This window comes from Balaenoptera borealis (genome assembly GCF_965194805.1).
Source record: "Balaenoptera borealis genome assembly, chromosome: 20".
Lineage (NCBI taxonomy): Eukaryota > Metazoa > Chordata > Mammalia > Artiodactyla > Balaenopteridae > Balaenoptera > Balaenoptera borealis.
The window spans coordinates 24163208-24184492 of NC_138879.1; the positions used below are offsets into that span (position 1 = coordinate 24163208).

A 21285-nucleotide genomic window follows, 5' to 3' on the forward strand; every position below is an offset into this window, starting at 1 on the left:
GAGGATCTCCCTCCCCCAGGAAAGCAGTGGGGCTGCAGTCTCATTCGATCTCCTCTTTACTGTGGATGCCACTGTCACCATCACAGCCACTGGGAGGAGCACACAACTTTAACCCCCTGTGTGCTAAGGGAAAGGGTGGGGGCATTCAGGGCTATAAAACTAGCTATGTACACAGAACATTCTAGGGAGAAAGCCACCCCAAGCACACGTGGGCACAGTGGGAATTGGAGTCTGGAGCTCAGTGGGGGACCGTGTGTGGCAGGCAGGTGTAGGCACGTGAGGACATGCAGGGGAAGGGCTCGGGAAGTGGCAGAAACATTGCTGGGGCCACCTGCAGGCTTCAAGCAGCTTCGTTGGATGGCCAACCTCTGGGTCCTCCCAGGTTCCTCGGCTTTAGGGGTGAGCCCCAGGTGAGAAACCCCTCCCTCTTAACTTTGACCTTAAACTCAGAGTGGAGGAAGAGACTGTAGGACCAGGTCCCCAACCAAGGGTCCCCTCCCACTACGCCAGATGTGGCGGGTACCTGGCCCCTTCCTAACACTGACACCAGACCAGGGCCAGGGTACCGGCACGGGCCAAGGGAATAAGGCAAGCAGGGGTGTCCACTTGGAAGGCCAGGGCTGTGGAAGGCAGTGAGGGGGACCTAGGACCCCCAGCAGAGAAGTGGCAGCTCTGGGCTCAGAGAGGAAGAATGCCATGGAAACGTATCTCTGGGACACCCTATCAGGGTGGAGACACCCCCCAATCCTCAGGCACTGCCCACAGAGACTGGACCCAGGGAGATCACCTAGGAGTCTCCATAGGGACAGAGATTGGCACTTAGGGGCCATCACAGACCGGTCACCGCGGTGATTTCCACAGAGACAAGAAGCTGGTCATCAGGGAGAGCCTCCCGCAACCTGGGGTGGGGACAGGGAGGGTCACCATGGTGGCCAGCTCCAGAGACAGCAGTCCATCCTCTTGGGTGCAGATGAGTGGGGTGGCCTCTAGCTGACACGGTACGTGGACGTGTTCTTAGGCTCCGTGCTGGGCACACACCAATCACCGGCCTCCTGGATGGTCTGGTAGTGGCGCCAGGCTGACTTGTTGTAGACGGGCAGGCGTTCCACCGAGTCCGTGGACAGGGCCTGAAGGGCATCAGGGTCAGCCTCTCCTGCTTCCCTGCGCCTTGCCCACTCCTCGGCAGACCAGCCCTGCCCCGGTACGCTCTGGTGGCCACTGATTGTGGCCCACGTGTTAGCCCAGCCAAGTGCCAGACACTGGCTGAGATGACTAACCCAGAAAGACCCATGAAAGGGTCTGTCCCTTCTGTGGCTTGCTCCTGCCCATTCAATAAGGCTGCTCACTTAAAGGTCAGGGAGGGATAGGAAGGAGGCTAGGCTCTGTGACCCTGAACAAGGTCACCAGCTCTGGGCCTCAGTCTCCCCCTGAGCTGAATCAGGAGTTCTCTGTGGTTCCCCCCTTTCCTTCTGAGTCTAGCAAGTCAACGGTTCCCAGAACAGGGTCTTACTCATGCAAACCACAGACTCCCTGAAATTGCCTGCCAACTTAGAAGTGCCTGGTGGCTGGGAACTATAGCTTTGCTCTGATTCTCAGTCTGGAATCAGGAAAAGACTGGAGGGATGGAAAAGAAACCTAATAACAGGCCCGACCTATCAGCAAACTCCCCCAGCCAGACTCTGCAGGCAGGGGCCCTCACCTTGAGATAGATGACAGCGTCAGTCCCAAAGCCCTCCATGGAGAAGAGCTGCAGGTCCCCCTGGAAGTACTTGGCATAGAGGCGGGAAATGGGGAGCCCATACCCGAAGCCAGCCTGCAAGGGGGTGAGAAGGGAGCGTGATGAGACACTGGCCCTGGGCTTCCTGGAACTGCAGGGACTGATGTGCTGAGTGAGAAGGGCCAGGCTGGGGTCGTGCAGGGGGACTCCCAGAACTGGGGTGGGGAGGGGACATGAGAAAGGGACAGCTCTGAGGCAAGATGGGGACTGTGGGATAAAGGAAATCGGTCTGGCAGAGGGAGGAAGGCTGCGGAGCATGGGGCGGGTGGGGAGCAGTAAGCAGGGCAGGGAGGGGGGCTCGAGACTGGTAGCCAGGGGTCTGGGCAGGTCACGGGGCACCTCTTTGTCTCAATTTCGCACACCCAGCTCCGCCTACTCTGCTGGTGATGGACAGGGAGGTGTTGGTGAGCTGAACAACTCCAAGAGAGAGGTAGTTACTTGTGGAGAGAGAGAGGGGAAGGGAGAGTTGAGGAACAGTGACAGACAGACACCCACAGATAGGTAGGTAGGTACAGGCTGGGGAGAGACAGGAGGAGCAGGGAGGCCCAGACGCAGACTCACACACGGCCACACAAGGACGGAGGGATCATGGGAGGTAGGGAAGCGAGAGATGGGCAAGAGTGACAATTTGATAAGGAGACCAGAAGACCAACAGGCATTCTTCAGGAGGCCAGTGCGGGGAACCAGAGTGAAGCCATCTCACCAGTGGGGTTCCCCCGGTGCCAAGCTGAGGCGTGGGGGCCGTGGAGTACATGTAGCTGAAGAGTCGCTCAATCTTCCTCAAGGGAACACCCCCACCTTGGTCACTCATCTGGGGGACATGGGACATGTCAGGGTGTCTCCAGACCTCAGTTTTCTCCACACCCCACCCCTGATCTTCTCAGATCTTCCTCACCCCCAGGGGCTTCCCTTAACCCATCTCCCGGCAGGAGGGAAGTCTCCACACCACTGCTCTCTGGCCCCCAAAGTCAAGGGTCACTTACTTTGATGGAAAGATCTTCCTCGCCCAAGGCCACCATGACCTTGAGAGGTGGGAGAGTGAGGCTGGATTCATGGCTTTCCACAGTCGCTCGCATGGCATTCTGTGGTGGAAAAGGGGTAAGACACAGTGAGAGCAACCTAGACCTCACCACTCCCACCCCCCAACAAAGGACCATCCCCCAGCCTCCTCACCTTGAAGAGTTCAAAAAGCATGTGGTAGAGGTGGGAGGGGACATAGACCATGTGAATTGGCTGTTTGGAGTTGGATGCTGCCAGGGAAGTCCAAACCAAAGATCAGGAAATTGTCAAGAGGTCACCATTCAGCATTCATTCACCAGCATCCAGCACCCAGCACTCAACCACCATCGATTGTCCATCCATCGTCCATCCATCTGCTCATTCGTTCATCCATCTATCCATCCATTCAGTGTCCATTCATCCATCTATCTCTCCGTATAATATCCATCCATTATACAGTATCTGTCTGTCCGTCCAGCCATCCATCCATTCATCAATCATATCCATTCAATATCTATTCGTTCCTCTATCTACCCATTCAATGTCCATCCAACCATCGAATTGTCCCTCAATCTATGCATCTGTTCAAACATCTATCTTTCCCATCTATCCATTCATTCAAAGTACAGATCCATCCTTCCATTCATCCCCTGTTTATCTACCCATCTATCCATCATTCATCCACCCAAATAATATCTGTCTATCCTAAATGTAGCCTACTAGCATTCACCTTGATACCAGAATCCCCTGTAGAGCTTTTTCACCCAGGGGAGAGGGGAGGGGGCTGCCCAGGTTATTTTGACACGAGCATGCTACTTCCCAAGAATCACTCTATCCTGGAGAGTTTTCTTGGTTTTAGAGACTGAGTGTCTCTTCCTGGTGCCTGGCACAGAGCTTTGTATGTAGCAGAAGCTCAATAAATGTGCAGTGGATCAATGAATGAAGGAAACTCAGGCCCTGTGCTGGGCAGTGGAGACATAAAGTTGAATAAAATTCAATCCTACCCTCTCAGAAATTCAAGTCTAGACAGAGAAACGCACAACTGACTTTCACATTAGGTGCTGTACCCAGAGCTGTGTGCTAGGCCCTGGGCTTGACCCCAGGGATCCTGAAGTAAAGCGGCCTGTCTCTGCCCTTTGGTTTCTGCCAAGTAATTCAAACAGTGCAATTTAGAGGTACGCTTGGGGCAGGCGGTGCCTAACTCTTCCTGGGAGGTCCGGGAAGGCTTTTCAGAGGAGGTGGACTTGAACCGGGTCTTAAGGAAAGACTAGGATGTGGTGGGCAGTGCGACTTCCAGGCACAGAGGCATGAACACCTCAGGTTTCTGGCCCACAGGCCAGGGTGGCTGAGGATCAGGTGGGTGGAGGGGAGGGTAGAGGCCCTGATCCTCCTCACTCCTCCACCTTCAAGGTATTTATCCAGTTCACCCCCTTCTTTTCCTCTCTGCTGCCTTCCCTTCCCCTTGCCTGAACCCGCAATGACCTCCTAACTGGTCTTCCTGTGTCCTCTCCTGCCTCCTCCAACCTCTAAATATCTTTTTTTTTTTTCTTTAATATTTATTTGATTGCACTGGGTCTTAGTTGTGGCAGGTGGGCTCCTTAGTTGCGGCTCACCGGCTCCTTAGTTGTGGCATGTGAACTCTTAGTTGCGGCATGCATGTGGGATCTAGTTCCCTGACCAGGGATCGAACCTGGGCCCCCTGCATTGGGAGCACGGAGTCTTAACCATTGCGCCGCCAGGGAAGTCCCCTCTAAATATCTTTAGAATATTACTCAGATCCTTTCATCACCGTGCTTCAAACCTCCAGTGGCTTTCTGCTGCTCTCAAAATCCCAGCTCCTGTCTGTGGTCCACTGGCCCTGCATGCCTAGCCTCTCTCCCACCCATCACCCCTTTAATCTCCTAACCCCACCACACTGGTCCTTCTGGTCCTCGACTACCCCATCCAAAGTAGGACCCTTGTAGCCATCCTCTTGTATCCGTCATTCCCTTTCTTCTTTTAGTAATAGACGCCTCTCTCCCCCAAAGTTTTGACTAGCACATGGCTACCCAGCTAGAGACTAAATTCCCAGCCTCCCTTGCAGCTGGGAGACTTAGGAAAGTGCTATGTTCAGCTCTTGGGCCCTGCCTTCCACATCCTCTTTCCCCTTCTCCAGGCTGGAGCTAAGACATGAGGGTGGGTGGCCAGCTTTAACCATTCTACCCTAGGGGCTGGGGAGAGGGAAATCTCTCTCTCAAATTAAACCAGTTTTTGGATTTTGGGAAGACAGCCAAACTGATATCCCATCTAATACACTGCTCCTATCCATCTCTGTCATGTTACCCCATTGTGTTTCCTTCCTGTCACTTATCATGACCTGAAATTATCTTGTTTGTTATTTGTTCATTGGTTAAAGGTCCCATTCCCCAACCTCCCCAGTACGGAGAATGTAAGCTCCGTGGGAACGGGGACCTTGCCTGTTGTGTTTACTGCTTAATAAATATTTACCAGATAAATTAATAATAATAATAATAATAATACAATAATAGCTCTGCTTCTCCCTCATCCAGGTAACAGTTCATTTCCTGAGTCCCACCTCACTTTCCTCTCCCATGTGCCCAGCCCTTAGACAGACAGACAGGCAGACACACAGCCTCACTCCCTCACCATTGATCTCCTGGATCTCCAGGTCAGGTGAGGCCATGTAATACTTGTCACACAGGAGCTTGGCCATGTCGTAGGCATCTGAGAGAAGAGAGGGGTCATCAGGGAATGGGGTGACCTCCCCCCAGCAGGCAGTCCTCTTGGCACCAACACTGGGCTTCACCAACACTGAACTCATGGGGACGTGGCCCTCACCCACTGGGGAATGGGTCACCGTCTGGCCAGGTAAGATTGGGGGGTCACTGGGGCTCCTCTGTGGGCCAGGCATGGTGGGGACAGCTCACCTTTCACCACCTCAGAGACGCTGCAGTTGGGGTCGATGCTGCCGATGTGTTTGGGGTGGGCTGGGTTGGTGCTGCCGTCAAAGATCAGGGCTGCGGGTGGGAAGGGAGGGCGCGGTTAGCGGGGCCACACAACCCCAGCGCTCCCTCTTCCCCCCCGTTCTCCAGCGCTCCACCCCTACTTCTAACACTTCTGACCCTAACGCTGCACCCCCTCCCCACCCTCCTACCCTCTCTCCCCTGACCCCTGGCCCCTCCAACCCTGGCTCAGGCCAGTCTTGGACCTTTGTAGGCCTGAAGCATTCTTCTCAGAAGTTTCATCCCCATACATTCTACATTATATTTATTCTTCTCTTTTGCTATACATTTAAAAATAACTTTTACCTTCTTGTGTAATTAATGACTGGCTACGATTTCTCAACAATCATAGTTAATACTCCTGGAGTAAGAAACACTGGACAACAACCTGTGTCCTAACATAACGAGACTTTTATGAATACCACGTAAAGAGGCGACACAGTGTTGCATTCTGTAAACATCTGAACAGTGAATGGCCCTGCGCCCGCTCACTGTGCTGGTTGATGAGCATGCGGATGGAGATGCGGCTGAGGTAGAAGCGGTCCAGGAAGTACTGGATGTTCTGGTTGGAGACGGGGTCGTCGCCGTAGGCGTCCTTGTACTCCAGCACGCCCTGCGCCATGGTGGGCACCACGTCATTGTGGCGGTTCCGGATGGTGACCAGGGCGTCGCTGAACCTGCGATGGGGGTAGATGTTGGCCCTCACCTCGCCCCAGCCCTGGGACACCCTCAGACTCTCCCCGCTTCTCTCCACGGTGCCTTCGCCCACTCGACTCTCCCCAGCCCACTCCTCTGGAAGCCCACCCCAAATCTCCCACTGCCTGCCTGACAGCCTGGGAGCTCCACAGGGGCAGGGCCTGGGTCCCCCTGTCAGACTCAGGGCACACCAAGGATCGGGGGCTGTCTGCCCCCTCAGACTGGAGACCCCTGAGGGCGGGGGCATTTCCTTCATCCTGCTGGCATTTCTGCCCCCGGGGCTGTGGCCCACACCTGCCCTCCCGCCCCCAGCCAAGGCCTCACTCACTGGCTCAGGGTCCGATGGTCCTCAGGGTCCTTGTCCAGGAACTCCATGATGTCCAGGAGACTCTGGACATACCTGTGTGCGGGAGGGGGCGGGGGACGCCTCAGCCCCAGGCCGGGCCCCGGCACACCCGACTCTGCTGACCCTACTTCCGTCCTGTGCCTCCAGTGGGCACCGCCCAGAGCTGGGCCGCGTGGGTTCACAAGCTGCGTCAAAAATGCTCTCACTCTGCTCCCTCCGTACGTGAGTCTCCCCAACGATGCCGCGAGTTATGCAAGAAAGTCTCTAATTTGTTGGTACCTAGAGCGCCTTTGCTTGATATCCTAGAATAGCAGTCCTCAAAGGGAGTTGGTAACCACCCTACCCACAGGTCTCCAGGATTAGAAGACTGAGGCCCAGACCGGGGAGGAGGCCTTGCCCGAGACCAGCAGTGAGAGCAGGCTGGGGCAAGGCACTTAGCTCCCCAGGGCCCGTCGTGGAAGCAGATCTTAGTGTTTGTCCCGCAGGGTTGTTGCTGCATCCCACGGGCACAGGTGGCAGAGTGGCCAGCCCAGAGCTCTCACAGAGCAGGGGTTCAGGGAGGAAGACGACAGCCTCATACTCCCGACTCCAGGCACCAGGAGCTGTGCAATCTCCTAGGGAACTGGATTTTAAATGGTGGGTGGGAAGGACTCGGGGTGGGGTGGGCATGCCCAGCTCTGACACTGGGTAGGGCTGGAGCCCACGGAGAGCCTGAAGGGACCCGGGCTGCCCAGATGGTGCCAACCTGGAGCCACTGTGCCCCCGCCCCTACTGCGAGGCAGGACGCCACTGCTTCCCTGCTAACACCTCAGCCCGCAACAGCCCATTGTCCTGGGGAAGGCAGAGAGCTGAGCCTCTCTCCGGCAGAAACACTTCCAGCCGGCAGGAAGGAGGGGCCACCGAGAGCTCTGGGGGGGGGGGGGGGGAGGGCCCCCGGGGCCTAACAGTCTCTCCAGAAGAGGCCCCCACCACAGTCAGAAGCATTCCCAGGTACACAGTGCTTTGACCTTGACAGGTAAGAACGGCAGTAATTAGCCCCGTTTCACAGTCTCCTCAACTGAGGCCTGAAGCAGTTCCACAGCTGGGAGGTAGCATAGTGAAGACCGGCCTCCAGCGCTCCTGCCACTATACAGTGCTGGCTGCTCAAAATGCCCAGCCCGTGGGGCCTGCGGTTCCCTCTGCCTGGAACGCCCTGCCCCCTTCACCCACTAACCGCTACTCTTCCCTCTCTTGCTTAACCCAGTAGAGAAGAGGGTAAAAGAGCTAGCTGTGAAGCTGGCTCTGCCGAGTTCCAGGCTGGGTTTTTCCACTTGGAGCTGCGTGGCTCTGGGTAAGTCATGGAACCTCTCTGGGCCTGAGTTTCCTCATCAGGAAAGGGAGGGTTTTGTACCTACTGCTATCACGGCTTTTTGGTGAGAATTAAACGTGATAATTAACAGAGCGCCTAGCAAACAGTGAGCACTCTCTAAATGTTTGCTCTTGTTTCGAACAGTGGTTCAGACACTGTCCACGGCTGAGTGCACCCTCTGAGTCCCCAGGTGGCGCATGACACACACCTCCTGGTTGTACTGGGCGAAGACTCTGAATCACGCCATGTTTGAATCTGTCACGCTCTGGACAGCCACTGATGGCAGGACTGGGGCCGTCCTTGCCCCGCTGCTCCTGCCTGCCCTCCCCACCCTGGGCCCAGCACAACGCCTGGCAAGAGGTGGCAGAGTCACTGGTAGGAGGAGCCGAGAGGGCAGAGGAGATCAGCTCCCCCTCAGTGCCCCCTCACTGTCCCCGCAGCCCCGGCAGACAGTCAGAGCGGCCCTCCTTCAGCCTCACCTCGGGCTCCCTGGAGAATAAGAACAGACGACACTTACCCAGTGACCGTTAGAGCTCAGAGTCTACACAGGGTCTCTCATCTCCCAGCAGCCTTCGTGAGCATGTGGCATTTCCCCCCTTTTTCAGACAAGGAAACCAGCTCAGAGAGGGCAGGTAATATGCGCCAGGCCACACAGTAAGCATTCGCACTGGGATTCCAACCCAGGTCTGTCTGATTCCAAGTCTACACCACATGGCCAAGTGCTCACTGTCTACACCGGTCCTAACAGTGATGCTGATGGTGAAGGCGGCCCAGCATTTACTGGCGCCGGCCTTGTGCCAGGGCTCTGCTCTGTGTTCCCCTACTTTAACCTCCACAATGACCCTGTGACGGGGGGGTGAGGGTGCTACCGCTAGACCCATTTTACAGATGAGGAAGTTAACATGCAGAGCTGGGATCCTCTCTCACAGGCCTGTGTTACTCCAAATCCCTCATTCCTTGACCATACCCAGGAGAAAGCTTCATGCTCATGTGATTCTTAGAGGGAGGGGGGATTTGGGAGGAGGACCTGCAAGTATGCAATGGTGGGGACAGGCAGAGAGAGGAGAGGGAGGAGACCAGCTGAGGGGTGGGGGCCCTGGAACCCCTTCCCAAGACCCTGGAGGCAAGCAGAGAGAGCTAGGGGCCCGACCAGCTTGGCCAGGAGCGGGGGCAAGGGTAGGATGAGAGCTCTCGCTGCTGGCCCCACCCCTCTGTGGCTGCTTAATGAACCATAGAGGGCGCTGTCACGTGGCCAGTGAAGCAGAACAAAGGGCACCAGGCTGGACTGGCAATGAGCAGCTCCCGCCCGCAGGGCTCTGGGGAGAGCTGCAGCCTCAGGCCTCAGTCTCCTGACTGTGAAGCAGGGTTTAGAATCCCTACCTGCCTCTCTCGCAGGGCCATTCCTTCAGGGGAGTTGTCCTGAGTGTGCTCTTGGAAGGAAGAGGAGAGGATGACAAAGATTGTCCCAGGGGAACCTTGACCCTGGCCTGAAGCCCCCCAAGGGCCTGGCAGACTAGACCTCACCCTTGGGCCAGATCTTGGTCCTAAAAAGGGAAAGACGCTGGGGAGGGAGTGATGCTGGCTCCTGGGCTGCCCACCCCCGAGGGCCAGAGAAAGAGCTGGGCTTAGACACAGGCGGTCTGGACCAGTGGTGCAATGACAGATGCGCAACCTGCCCTGGGCCTGGCAGAGCAGGCAGTGGGGCCAATGTGACGCCCTAGGGAAGGCCTGGCCTGCCGACCTCAACAGTAAGCAAGGCCGCCCAGGACTTCCTGGGTGAGATCTGGAGCTTCCTTCCCCTCCCCTCCACCGAGGTACTGTGGAAGCCCCAAACCCTGCCTTCTGGGGCTTTCTAGCCATTCCAGAGCCCTGGACTTAGGAGGTGGGAGGAGTGGAATACAGGGAGAGGAGGGAGCGAGACAGCGTGTGTGTGTGTGTGCGTGTGTGTCTGTGTGTGTGTGTGTGTGTGTGCGTGTGTGTGTGTGTGTGTGAGCGAGCGTGGGTGTCGGAATGAGTGCCCGGCAGCTGGGGAGGAGGCGTGTGCAGCCTTGCGTGGGCGCAGAGGAGTAGTAAGCAAGTGTGAGTCTGGGCGCCTGCGGGTGTGTGTGCACCACGTACTAGTGTCCACAGCCACTGGGGACCAGGGGTGTGAACAAGGCAAAGGCCCTGTGAGGAGGGGAGAGGGGGCAGATGTGTCCTCCATCTATCTGGAAGCTGCTTGTGGAGGGGTGGTGGGTACGGCCCTGAGCCAGGCCGACCTGGGTCCCATTGCTGGCGGTGCCACTCAGGTTCCCGCGTGTGAAGTGGGCTTCGTAGCAGCAGGTGCGGATTAGAGGAGATGATGCTGGTGCCCGGTCTCCACTCTGATTACATAAGTGGTGGCTGAGGGATTCAATGGCAGGGTTTGGCCCTGGGTGCCCGGAACCTGTGAGGTGGTCATTCTTTTCAAGGACAAGGACTGGGTTTGCGGTCTACATACCTTGCTGATGCAAGGGAAGTTCATAAGAAGGTGCTGGTGATACCCCCTGCCACCCTCTTCCTTACACCCCTGCAAAGGCTCTACTGGTGACAGGAGTGACTCGCTGTCATTTGATTCTAGTCTGCAACTATCACTCAACCCTCCATTTTCTCGAAGTACATCCCCACCGACTCCACGCCCTTCCTCAGGCTGTCTTTCTCTCCTGAGAGGAGGCAAGGTTACCGCTCTGTGCCCCCACAATACTAGCCATCAAACAATCTCTGTAAAGAAAATCTACTTTCCCACTAACTTGCTCTGTGAGCTTAGAAATCTCTGACTCCTGGTCACTGTCCCAGAGTGCGGTTCTTTCCTTTCCCTTCAAGAACGCAGCCTCCAGATCACACAGCCTGGGCTGGAATCCCAGTGGAATACCACTTATTACCTGAATGAGCTCAGACAAGTTTCTTAATCTCTCTGAACCTCAGTTTCCTCATCTACAAAATGGGGATAATAACAAGGCCTACTTCATCAGGTTGTTGTGAAGTTAAATGAATTAATACGTGGACACGCTTAGAACAGCTCCTGATGGCCAGCAGGCCCTCCAGGCAGGTCTGCTTCTGTCATCGTCATCATTATTATTACTACACTGTGAAGAGAACCTCTGCCACAGCACATCATCTTTGTCCTGGAGGTGCTGTTGCCAGAAGCTCGCAGACATCACGCACGCTTAGAGAGTTCCGTGTACTTTCACATCCAGCAGTGGCACCTGACCCTTAGAAACAGAACGGATCCCCATTTTACAGATGAGGAAGCCGAGGCTCAGAGGGGCCGTGTGGTTGGCCAAACATTAAGTGTCTAGCAAGCAGCAAAGCCAAGCCTCAGAGTCAGACATGCCGGCGCCACACCCAGGGCTTTCCTCTACCTTCCAGTCACTTCCAAAACAAGTTCCCACAACACCAAGTCTGTCCGGTTGAAATAATACATCAGGTTTGTTTAGAGCCAGGAATTCTCCACTTGCCCACAGTGATTCCTGTCTGGAACCTTTCCCCAGCTGAATAGAAACTCCATTAGCTGTTGCCACAGATTAACTATTACCTCTGCTCCTACTGATAGCAGGTGCACAGGGCTTGTCCATTTCCAAAGGGGAGGTTTTGCTCCTCACTCATCAGACTCTGAGGCTAGTGAGCCTCTTGCCAGGCTCTCTGATAGGTCGTCCCCGTCCTCTCCTGCAAACTCTACCCACCTCCAGCGCCTCCATCATCCAAGCTGGCAAGGGGGTTCCCCTGGATAGGGAGCTCTGCCCTCTCTCACAGGCAGCCGCCTCAGAGAGTCCTTCCTTCCCTCAGACCACAGTCTCTCTTGCTGCAGCTGATGCCCATTCTCGAAACAATCTCAGCAGGCGGTCTCTTCAGTGCGTCAGCACACTCTAGCAATACCTTGGCCTGCTCCCCTCTAAGCGAGTCATCCACTGGGAAGTATTCCCTTTTGTCTAACTTCACTCCCTCCTGCTGTTGCCGGACATTACTTCCCAGCTTTGAGGGAAGAATAACGTCAGGCCAAGCCCCCCACACGTGTAACTGAGTTTCAGGAAGGGACTCTGTGGGCTTCGGGGGCATCACGGGCAGTTCAGCAGCTCCCTGCCCTCCCTCCCCACATCCCCTGACTCTTCTAGGAACACGGTGTCCAGGGAGGGGCCTGAGAAGCCTTGTCCTGGAGTCAGGGACCAGCTGGAGAGGCGGTCAGGTCACTCAGCTGGAAAGATCTGGAGGAGGGCTGGGGAGAACAGATGGCACCTTCTGTCCCTCCCCATGCCCTCCACACTGCCTGATGGCAGGAAATGCCGGTTGGCTCAGAGGTCTTGGACCTCTAAGGGACAGGGCCCAGCGAGGGGTGACCTTGTTGGGCTACATGCAAATCAGGCTCTGCCCTCTGTCCCCCCATCCACCTTCACCGCTTGCACTAACAGCACTATATCCACAAAGTGAGCGCTCAGATGCCCTAGCCGGGCCCTCTCTGGCCTCTGCACCTTTGCACAAGCAGTTCCTTTGGCCTGGAATGCCCTTCCCTCCCTTCTAGGTCAGGGTTCAGTTAGGCACCCTGTAAGGCCCAGTGACACGTCACCTCCTCTCTGCGTCCATTTCAACTTCCGCACAACTTTCTGATTCAACTGAAATTCACTGTGCATAGATCGTGTGCCTGGTCCTTCCTTACCTTATCCTCATTTAATTAGGGTAAGTCATGCATATGCATATTCATGCATAGAAAAAAGCTGGAAGGGCATCAATAAAGGGCACTTACGAAACCTTAACAGTGTTTGGTTAAGGGGTGGAGGGTAGTTGGCATTCCCTTTTATCTACTTTTCTGTGTTCTCCAAATGTCAAAGTGAACATGTCATACTTCTGCAACGAGGGGAAAAAACCCAATCAATGTTATTTTAAAATAATACTTTGCTTTTAATTTAAATAAAACTAACTTTTCAGCAGCTTACTGCTCCTGCCACTATGTAGCTCTTAGTTTGCCCTCTTCTACTCTCCCCGTGAGATCACAGGCTCCCTGAGGGCAGCTGCTGCTACTGTTTCTTTAACCTAACAGGGCACTGGGCTCGAAGTAGGTGTGGTTGTCGCGAATCCAAAAGGAAACCACAGCCATACCACACCTGCCACAGCCAGAAGCAAGGGCAAAAGATTTCTGCACACATGCCACTGAAGATCAACCATGATTACGCATTTACATACCCAGTTACAGAGCAAATTCTTGTTCCTTCTTCATGTGACTGGCCTCTGGCTAATGTCATTCAGTTACTTATCCCTGGACAGAATTTTTGAGTAAACTTTACTGAGGATTTCTCTCTGCTACTGCTGCTCTGTGCAATAAACTTTTGGTCTTTGCCCGTCCAAAGCTCTTTGGAGTTGGTACTGTGCCATCTTTGTGTCTATTCGAGTGTTTTCCAACATCCAAAACACGCTGACTTGTTTGGATTATATAATTTGAAGATTAGCTTCTTCCTGTTTCTGCTTCCCACAAAGTTGCTTCAGGTAAATACTATCCAACAGGTGCTAGATTTTCAGGACCAGGGCTGGTGGCAAATGCTGACATTAGCCTGATTTGGGTTTTTGGCTGTGAAAATGATGATTTCCTAGGCGGATCCTGTGTTTCCAGAGAATGGAGGGTGGTGAGTAGAGGGCTGTCCTATAGACATGGAGGCTATGAGCTTGATCTGAGTCCCTGCTCTGGCCTAGGATTCCCACTTGACCCTAGGAACTCCCCTACCTCTCGGAGTCCCTGTGCCTCTCCTCTTTCCCCACCTCCCTCAAGGTTCCTGGGAGCAGGGGGCATCTGACAATGGGGTGGGAGGTGCGGGGACCTATTCAGGGGTCTCACCAGCTCTGTACCAGCTGCACCGAGGGTGTGCTCAGCACCCGGTCGGGAAGCAGGTTGATCTCTTTCATGATGTTGGCCAGGCGCACAGGCAACTCCTGCCTGAGGAAGGTGAATGAGGTTTTCTCACAGGCATTGCTGGACCCTGGTGGGAGAGGGAAGGGTGAGCTCACAGAGTTACAAAGCACTGGAGCCAGAGGACATCTTGGGGGGGGGGGGGGGCGGGGTCAGGTCACTAAATCCTTCATTTCCTGAGGGTTCAGAAGAGAAGAGATGGAGGCATGGGACAAGGAGCCTTTCCTGACCCCTGCACTGACCGCCACACCACCCAGCCTAACCCTTAGGGAGGTTGCATCCTCTCCCCACCCCCAGCTGAACCCTGCTTGCCTTCAACCACAGGGAAAAGGGCCACCCTGGGCCCACTGGGAGCTGCCTCCAGCCCAAGTTATCTCACTTCTTCTCCTTCTTTCCTTCCTAGTAGACACTCACTTTGGGGGGGTTGATCCAGGTGAGCAGAAGGGCCTGGGAAATCCATCCCTACCTTGGGATGAGCTCCCCCTGGCTGAGGGGAGCTATACTCGGACCACCGCAGCTGCAGGGTCCCGGCGTCATCTCTGGCCCAGCTGGTCTTTATGCCCATTGTAGAGCTGCCCCTACGTTAATGCCCGCCCACCTGTGAGGTAGACAGGGCCTGAGAACCGGGGCCCAAATACTCTGATCCTTGGTCTGGCTTGAAAATGAAGAGGGAGTAGAGGACTGAATGAGGCCATGGTCTAGAGTCAGGAGACCTGGGTTCTAAGTCCAGGTTCTGCTTTCAACTGTCATCCAGTGCATGTCACCATCCTTCTGAAGGTCTATTTCCCTCACTGAACTCCAAGTGGGGGACCAAACTCTACTGTGGGCTCCTCCCTGCTGTGACAGTTCTGTCAACTGTGGTCCAGTCTGGACCGGACAGATGCTGGGGGCTGGGAGTGGGCTCAGGAGGCTTTCCTACATGGGGGGAGCTCAAACAGGGAGGGGGGCAGGTGGACAAGTCTTGGGGAACAGGTGCTCTGTGTCCTGGCTGCCACCTCCCCGCCCTGTCCCATCAGTGACAAAGCTGTAACCTAAGCCAGGCTCTGTCTCCTTGACTCTTGAGAGACCTGGGCAACCCCTCTTAATCCCCAGCTGGCACCATAGAAATTCCGTGTGAACAGACAGGGTCCACACAATGCCTCTTTCAGTCCCCACGTTGGCACAGCCTTGCCACCCCCAGAACACTGATGGTAGGCGACCCTGGCCCAGGAACCCAGGGGGCAGCCAAGGATGGGTACAAGCTACCTAACTCCATCTCATGGTGCCCCGGACCCCTGCCCGGCTGGGGTAAGATGGCCAGGCCACAGCAGATTTGATCTGCAAGTGTCCTTGCCCTCTAGGACAGCTGGGGGCCAGCTCCTTCAGAGGGCGGAGGTGTACCGGCCAGGGCCTCTCTCCTGTTGACTCATCTGAAAGAGCCCCCTCCCCCAACCGACCCCTCCACGTCCACCCCTGCGCAGGTCTCCTTCCAGATGGCTACACCTCCCAGGGCTGCCTTGTCACTCCCACCAGCATCCTCCTCATTTCCTCTCTGACTTTCACTTTTAGAGTCGCCAGGACAACCCCCAGTAACCCTTTAGTGCCTGCTTACACCCTCCTGCTCCAACATCACCGCCTCACTGCCCCTTCCTCTCCAAGACCCCTCACAAAGCCCGGGAAGACATCTTGGACCCTTCCTTCTCAGTGCCCCCCCCTTCCCGCTAACAGCTCAGTCTCTTCAGTCACGGTGCCCTTAACCCTTTCAAGCCCGGCGGCCGGCCCCTTCCTCCCCGTTAACCCTTTCCTGTCTGGACCCCTGCAAGCAAACCTTCCATGTCACTCGGCCTCCCTTACCCTCCGTGTTAATCCTTAATGGCCAGGACTCCTTCACTCCACCCCCACCCCCCGCGGGCCCTCGCTGCCAGCCGCCTCCTGCCCACTCGTACCGAAGTCCAGAAACTGCTTCATGGAGAGCGGGGACGGGGAGAACTTGCTGAAGTGCTCGATGTACTTGGGCGCCCCTGCCAGGGACGCATTCTTCAGCAGCGCGCGGACCCAGCGCATGGCGGCAGCGGCCGCGCCTCCGGCTCGGGCTCCGGTCCCCGCGCGGGCAGCGCTGGCGCTCCGTTCGGCCCAGGCGGGCCCAGCGTCGCAGCTGCCGCCTACTCCCCACCCCTGTCCTGGCGGGGCTCCGAATCCCGGCCAATCGGCTCGTCGCGGCGCCCCGACGTTGCCAATGGCGGCTCACAAACAACTCCCGGAGAGCCAGTAGTCTCTCGCCCCGGCACGTGGCTGCCCCTGGGCCCGCCCCCTTAACCCGTTGTTTACCCTGAGAGGCCTGGTGTTTTCAAGAGGCCGCGCCGAGGGCCCGCCTCCCGGGCGTCACCACGCGCTTTCCTCCTCCCGGCCTAGCCCGGGTTAACCCCTGCCTCTGCTCCCCAGAGGCCCGTCATTCCCTTTCCTCTTACACTCCTTCCTTTCCCCGCTCCCTCCCTGAATCTCCTTCACTTGCCTTCCCTGAGATTGTCCGGGTAGCTTTGAACGCATTCCTTTCCTCCCAAAGGGGTCTGATTCACCTGTCCCGAATTCCACACACCTGCTCTCCCTCAGGGGTCTGGTGGGTTTCCAGTCCTGATGAGTGACTCAGACTGTGAATGTTTGCTAACTCCGGGTTCGGGATGCAAGCCCACGCTAATCCCTCATATAGACGTGCAACCCACCCACTTCCACAAATATCCAAGAGCTCAGGAAAAGGCGGCATTTTGCTTTTCCAGTTAAAAAACACCCAACCCCCTAACTAACAATGAACTTTTCAGAACACTTTTATTTTATTACTCCCTACTCATTTGACCTGAGAAAGCAACCTTTTCCGCACTGGGCTTCCTTAGAGAAAGGTCCTTGAAGGTGATTTGTGCTGGAGGCCGAGAGCACACCCTTGCCCAGCAGCCCGGCTCTCCCATGGGAACATAGCGCGCCCTCTTGTGGTCGAACGCGGTAAGTCCTGTTCCCCCCACCCCTCCCACTTGCCCCTTTGAGGTGTTTTTCACCCTTCAGTCCTTGGCTGGCACTCACCATGTGCCTAATAGGTGCTAGGCTTATACGCTGGGAACGGGAAACATAGACAGGATTGGGACATGATCTTTTCCCTTGATTATTTCATTTCTCAGTTTGAGAGAGAGCTGCATAAGTAAATAATTAAATAGTTATAACAGAATGCAATTACAGCCAATGCAGAGCTATGTGCAAGGCTTCACAATGGAAGGGACTCTCTTAGCTGAATGAATAATAACCTATGTGCCAGGCACTGTTTGCATGCATCATCTCATTTAATTCTCCAGACAGCTCTACTGTGCTACTATTATCCCCATTTTATAGATGAGGAAAGAGGTTCAGGGATCATTTTCAACTGCAAATCTGAAGGTGTTACTTCTCTTGCTCACAGCCTTTTGATGGCTCTCCACTTCTTACTGGAGCCTTTCTAGCTCTCACATGATCTGATTTGGCTTAACTCTCCAGCCTCATCTCTCCACATTCCCCTGCTCAACTCCCAGCCATACTTATCTACTGCCTTGAACCAGCCTCCAATCTCCCCACTGTTGCAAATGCTGTCTCTTACCCATGGATCATGCTTTCTTCTCACTTTCACCTACCCATTCTTCAGGCCCCTGACCCCCCAGGCTGGGTTATGGGCTCCCTCCAAAAGTTCCTTAGGCCTCCTGATCTAGCACTATTTTAGCTCTTATCACACCAAGTGGTAATCATCTGCTGACTCATCTGTCTCCCCAACTAGACTTTAAGCTCCACGAGGGCAGGGCTGTATTGGTCTTATTCAGCACTCTGTCTCCAGCACCAGGCACAGCACCCAGCACATTGAACGGAAAAGAAGGAGAAAAAAGAAGTTGAGGTCACCGGGAAGACAGGCCACAGAGGTATCAGGGAGGACCACTGAACATCCCTCAGGCTAGCAATTAGGTCATTGACGATGTTGGTGAGTTCAGTCTTCAAGTTGCCCAGAAGAGTGTATGAAATACTATATGTAAAAAGCCAAGCCCTGTGCCTGGCACACAGTAAATAATTAATAAATAACAGCTATTACTATTATTATCAAAATTAATGTAGCAAGGAAAAGGCCATGACCTCTGAGGCTACATGTAAGCGACAGAAAGAGATTTCCCATGATTGTCCCCTTAGAGCTGGACTTCCATAATGGGGCTCTGAGCTTGGATTAAATTCCTCCTGCAGAGATTGCTGAAGGGTAGTAATGGGAGTGGTGTGGTGTGGTGTCAAGCTAGGTTAGGTGATGGGAGGTAACAAAACCCCCCAAATTCCCAAATTTCCCACTAAATGTACAACGTGGGTTGGTGGGGGGCTCTCAAGGACTCAGACTGACAAAGCTTTATCTCAACACAGGCTTCCACAGCAGCAGAGTTAGGAGAAGCAGAACTGGGAGAGTCTCACCCAGCAATTAACTGTCTCAGCCCAGAATTGATTCCGTTCCCTCTGGCAGACAACTCGTTGGCTGGAATGGCCTCACATGGCCTCATCCAACCAGGAGGGCCCAGGAAATGCAATCCAGCCCTGTGACCAGAGAAGAGAATGCCCTTATGAGTTCTTTTACTGATATAAAAGCCAAGACCCTCTTCTGAAACTGTTCGGAGGTGCTGCAGCTCCAAGGAGCTCAAGAAGCTTGGCATTATAAAGGGTCCTTTTCTATAAAGTGGACATTGCTGTATCTCTGCCAGTATGTTTCTTTCATGAAAGGGTAGCTGCACCAGTCCTGAAAAATGACTGCTTATTCTCACAACTGTGTGTGTGAGACAGACGGTGTGTTCTTATCCAAACAGGTGCTCACAGGAGGTGGGGGGCTGGGCCTGTGAAGCTGGCCAGAGGGATGTGGAGATCCCCCTTCTTTCTTCAGCAGGAAGTGGTTGCAAAGGACTGGACCGAGCTGCACGGAACTCTGCTCAACCTGAGCTGGGCTTTGGCAGCCCACACGTGTATTATTCCTGGCCTAGTGAATAACCCAGATTCTGGAAAACAAACTGAGGTCTCCGGTTACTGGTTCTGAGAGCTCTGGGTAGGGGCTGGGGTTTTCCTGGAGGAATTGGACATTTCACTGTCAATCAGTGACAAATCCCAGCACAGAAAGTGAGGGGGTGGGCTCAGGTAGAGAGTGGGGAGGGCAGACAGCTGGCACAGGAAGGCAGACACGTCAGGAGGAGACCGAGACAGCGGCTGGGTCTGAGGGCTCTGAGTAGCTGAACTGAAGATTAGTCTCTAGGCTTCTCTGGGTAGTAATTTCCGGCCTTCTTTCTTGCCAAAGGTCACCGCCTTAGGGACAATTAACAGAAGGACCTGTGCCACAATTTAGGACAACCTTAGCGCAGAGGAGGCAGCGGAGAGCTTGACCCAGTGCTGTGGCTGTGGACTCAGGACAGAAGCACGTCTGGAGGAACTGCCGCAGACTAGGGCTCCAGGTACTCCTGCCCAGAGGCTAGGACATGGATACTATGACCTTTCAGTTTTTCCGGGCTTGGGTCACTGGTCCACCTTCTGATTGACTCATCATGGTGCCTAGGGCTGGCTGTGGGGAACCTGAGGCAGTAAAGCAGGTTCTTGTCTGAATTTAGCCACCAGATGAGGGCTCTCGGCTCTCCACCCGTGCACCCAGCCTCGCTCCACCACTACCCGGGACTACCTGCTTCTACAGCAGAGTAGCTTCCTGCCTCTTCCAGACCCTGCACACCACCACCTCTTCCCCAGGCCCGGCGCACTGTCCACCAAGAAGCCATTTGGATTCCATCCAGTCTACTCAGGTCTTTTCTCTCATCTCATGTTCTGGATCTCAGTTATGTGACCATGACCATCCCTTAGACTGGGACACCCCTGAGAACAGGAGCAGGTATCTCCACCATAGAGTTTCACCCTCCCAACCTCTAAGAGCCCTGCACCTGGCTTTGTCCACCTGGGGGTCAGCTAGGTAGCATGATCCGTCAGACCAAATGGCATTGGTGAGGCATGGGGGTGGATGGAGGCAGATGCAGCGTGTACGAACTGGGAGCTCTTTACTGGCTGCCGTGAGAAGCCTATATACAAAGAAGGCACGAGGAGGGGGAGGGAGCTCCCCTGCTACAGTACCATGGAAGTGGGGAGGGGTTGGGGGGGGGCCTGCCAATAGGCAGGGGTCAGGAGAGGTTTTCTGGAACCAGCCTCAACTTCTAGAATGGGCCACAGGGGAGAAGGCAGAGCTAACCTGGCTCTGAAAGCCAAGGGCAGCCAAGAGCTCCACTTCTAGGTCTCCAACCCATGGTCAGTGGGGGCAGAGTGGGGTCTGGCTGATGTGGCATCATGGGGCTCCCTCCCTGTTCTACATTCAAGTGTCGCTCCCTCTGTGATCTTGTGGGGGTCCCTCCAGGCCAGGATGGTAATGTGGGTGAAAAGTGGTATCTGCTCTGTATCCTTCCAACATCTCCTTGGCCCAGGACCAGTCCCCTCTTCTGTTGAGGATTCCATCGTGCTCCCAGGGCAGTCCCAGCACAGTGTGTCCTGCCTGTCTAGCACTGTGTCCATCTTTGCTTCTTAGGGCTGAATTTCCTGCCAGTGCATGGAATGGCCATGGCTGAGGACAGAGGTTTCACAACGATTCATGAAAGAAAGCCATCCTGGGGACCTTCCTTCTAGTTCCTTCCGCTCTTGGGTCTGAGCATGCCAGGTCCTGTGAACACCCCCTTGGACAACCTTAGGCAGGCTCCGACTCTCTGGCATGGGTACTGGGAGCTGCACCGGGGGCCTGTCAGTAGTTTTCATCTTGAGGACAGAGTCAATCCAGTGACTATGGCTCACGATGGGTCCAGTGTGAACAGAGAAGGTGTCACCACATTGGGGGCCTCTTCCTCCTGGCTCTGGTGGAGGCCCTTTGGCTTGGTTATGGCACAGGCAGAGGCTGGGACACGCATGTCCATGCACCATCTGGGGTGCACAAGCACACTCCACAAGCAGTGGGACCCATATGTGCTCATATGTGTCCAGGGCACAGGGCTGTGGTGCTCAGCAATGCAAGTTCCACGGCCCCAGCCCTCCTTCGGGGAGAAGGCCATGGCCGGACGGCACGTGCATACACTTGAAGAGGTGTGTGTGCCCGAGCCTGCTGGTGCCAGCCAAAGGCAGTAGCCCCTGTGGACTGTCAGGGCATAACTTATGATAAATAGAAGAAGGGGACACTAGGGG

The 21285-nt window shown here is 55.1% G+C and overlaps 1 protein-coding gene and 1 long non-coding RNA gene across 3 annotated transcripts; one reads left to right on the top strand and one right to left on the bottom strand.

Moving 5' to 3' along the window:
- Nucleotides 1-38: 38 nt before the first annotated feature.
- Nucleotides 39-16224, bottom strand: PDK2 (pyruvate dehydrogenase kinase 2). Of its 2 annotated transcripts, none has more exons than XM_082371744.1 (11): nucleotides 16005-16224; nucleotides 14008-14149; nucleotides 6803-6874; nucleotides 6271-6455; nucleotides 5704-5793; nucleotides 5423-5500; nucleotides 2951-3027; nucleotides 2761-2859; nucleotides 2481-2588; nucleotides 1700-1813; nucleotides 39-1127 (listed from the first exon to the last, which is right to left on the bottom strand). In XM_082371744.1, exons 1-11 carry the CDS (start codon nucleotides 16120-16122, stop codon nucleotides 987-989), a joined length of 1224 nt encoding a protein of 407 aa, XP_082227870.1. In that variant the 5' UTR covers nucleotides 16123-16224; the 3' UTR covers nucleotides 39-986. The 2 variants fall into 2 exon arrangements, with proteins under 2 accessions (XP_082227870.1, XP_082227869.1); XM_082371743.1 differs by lacking the exon at nucleotides 16005-16224 and adding an exon at nucleotides 14546-14713.
- A 77-nt stretch (nucleotides 16225-16301) lies between these two features.
- On the top strand, nucleotides 16302-20274 carry LOC309618267. The gene is made up of 2 exons (XR_014238391.1): nucleotides 16302-17052; nucleotides 18469-20274. It is a non-coding gene; the product is annotated as an uncharacterized lncRNA (long non-coding RNA).
- The last annotated feature ends 1011 nt before the right edge of the window (nucleotides 20275-21285 follow it).

Excerpts from the sequence above, each read along its gene's own strand:
- PDK2 (XM_082371744.1), bottom strand. The coding sequence starts at position 16,122 with ATGCGCTGGGTCCGCGCGCTGCTGAAGAATGCGTCCCTGGCAGGGGCG. Across the intron at positions 6,456-6,802 it reads GACCATCGGACCCTGAGCCA|GTTCAGCGACGCCCTGGTCA; the intron begins GTGAGTGAGGCC and ends CCCCCATCGCAG. Across the intron at positions 2,860-2,950 it reads TGCTTTTTGAACTCTTCAAG|AATGCCATGCGAGCGACTGT; the intron begins GTGAGGAGGCTG and ends TTTCCACCACAG.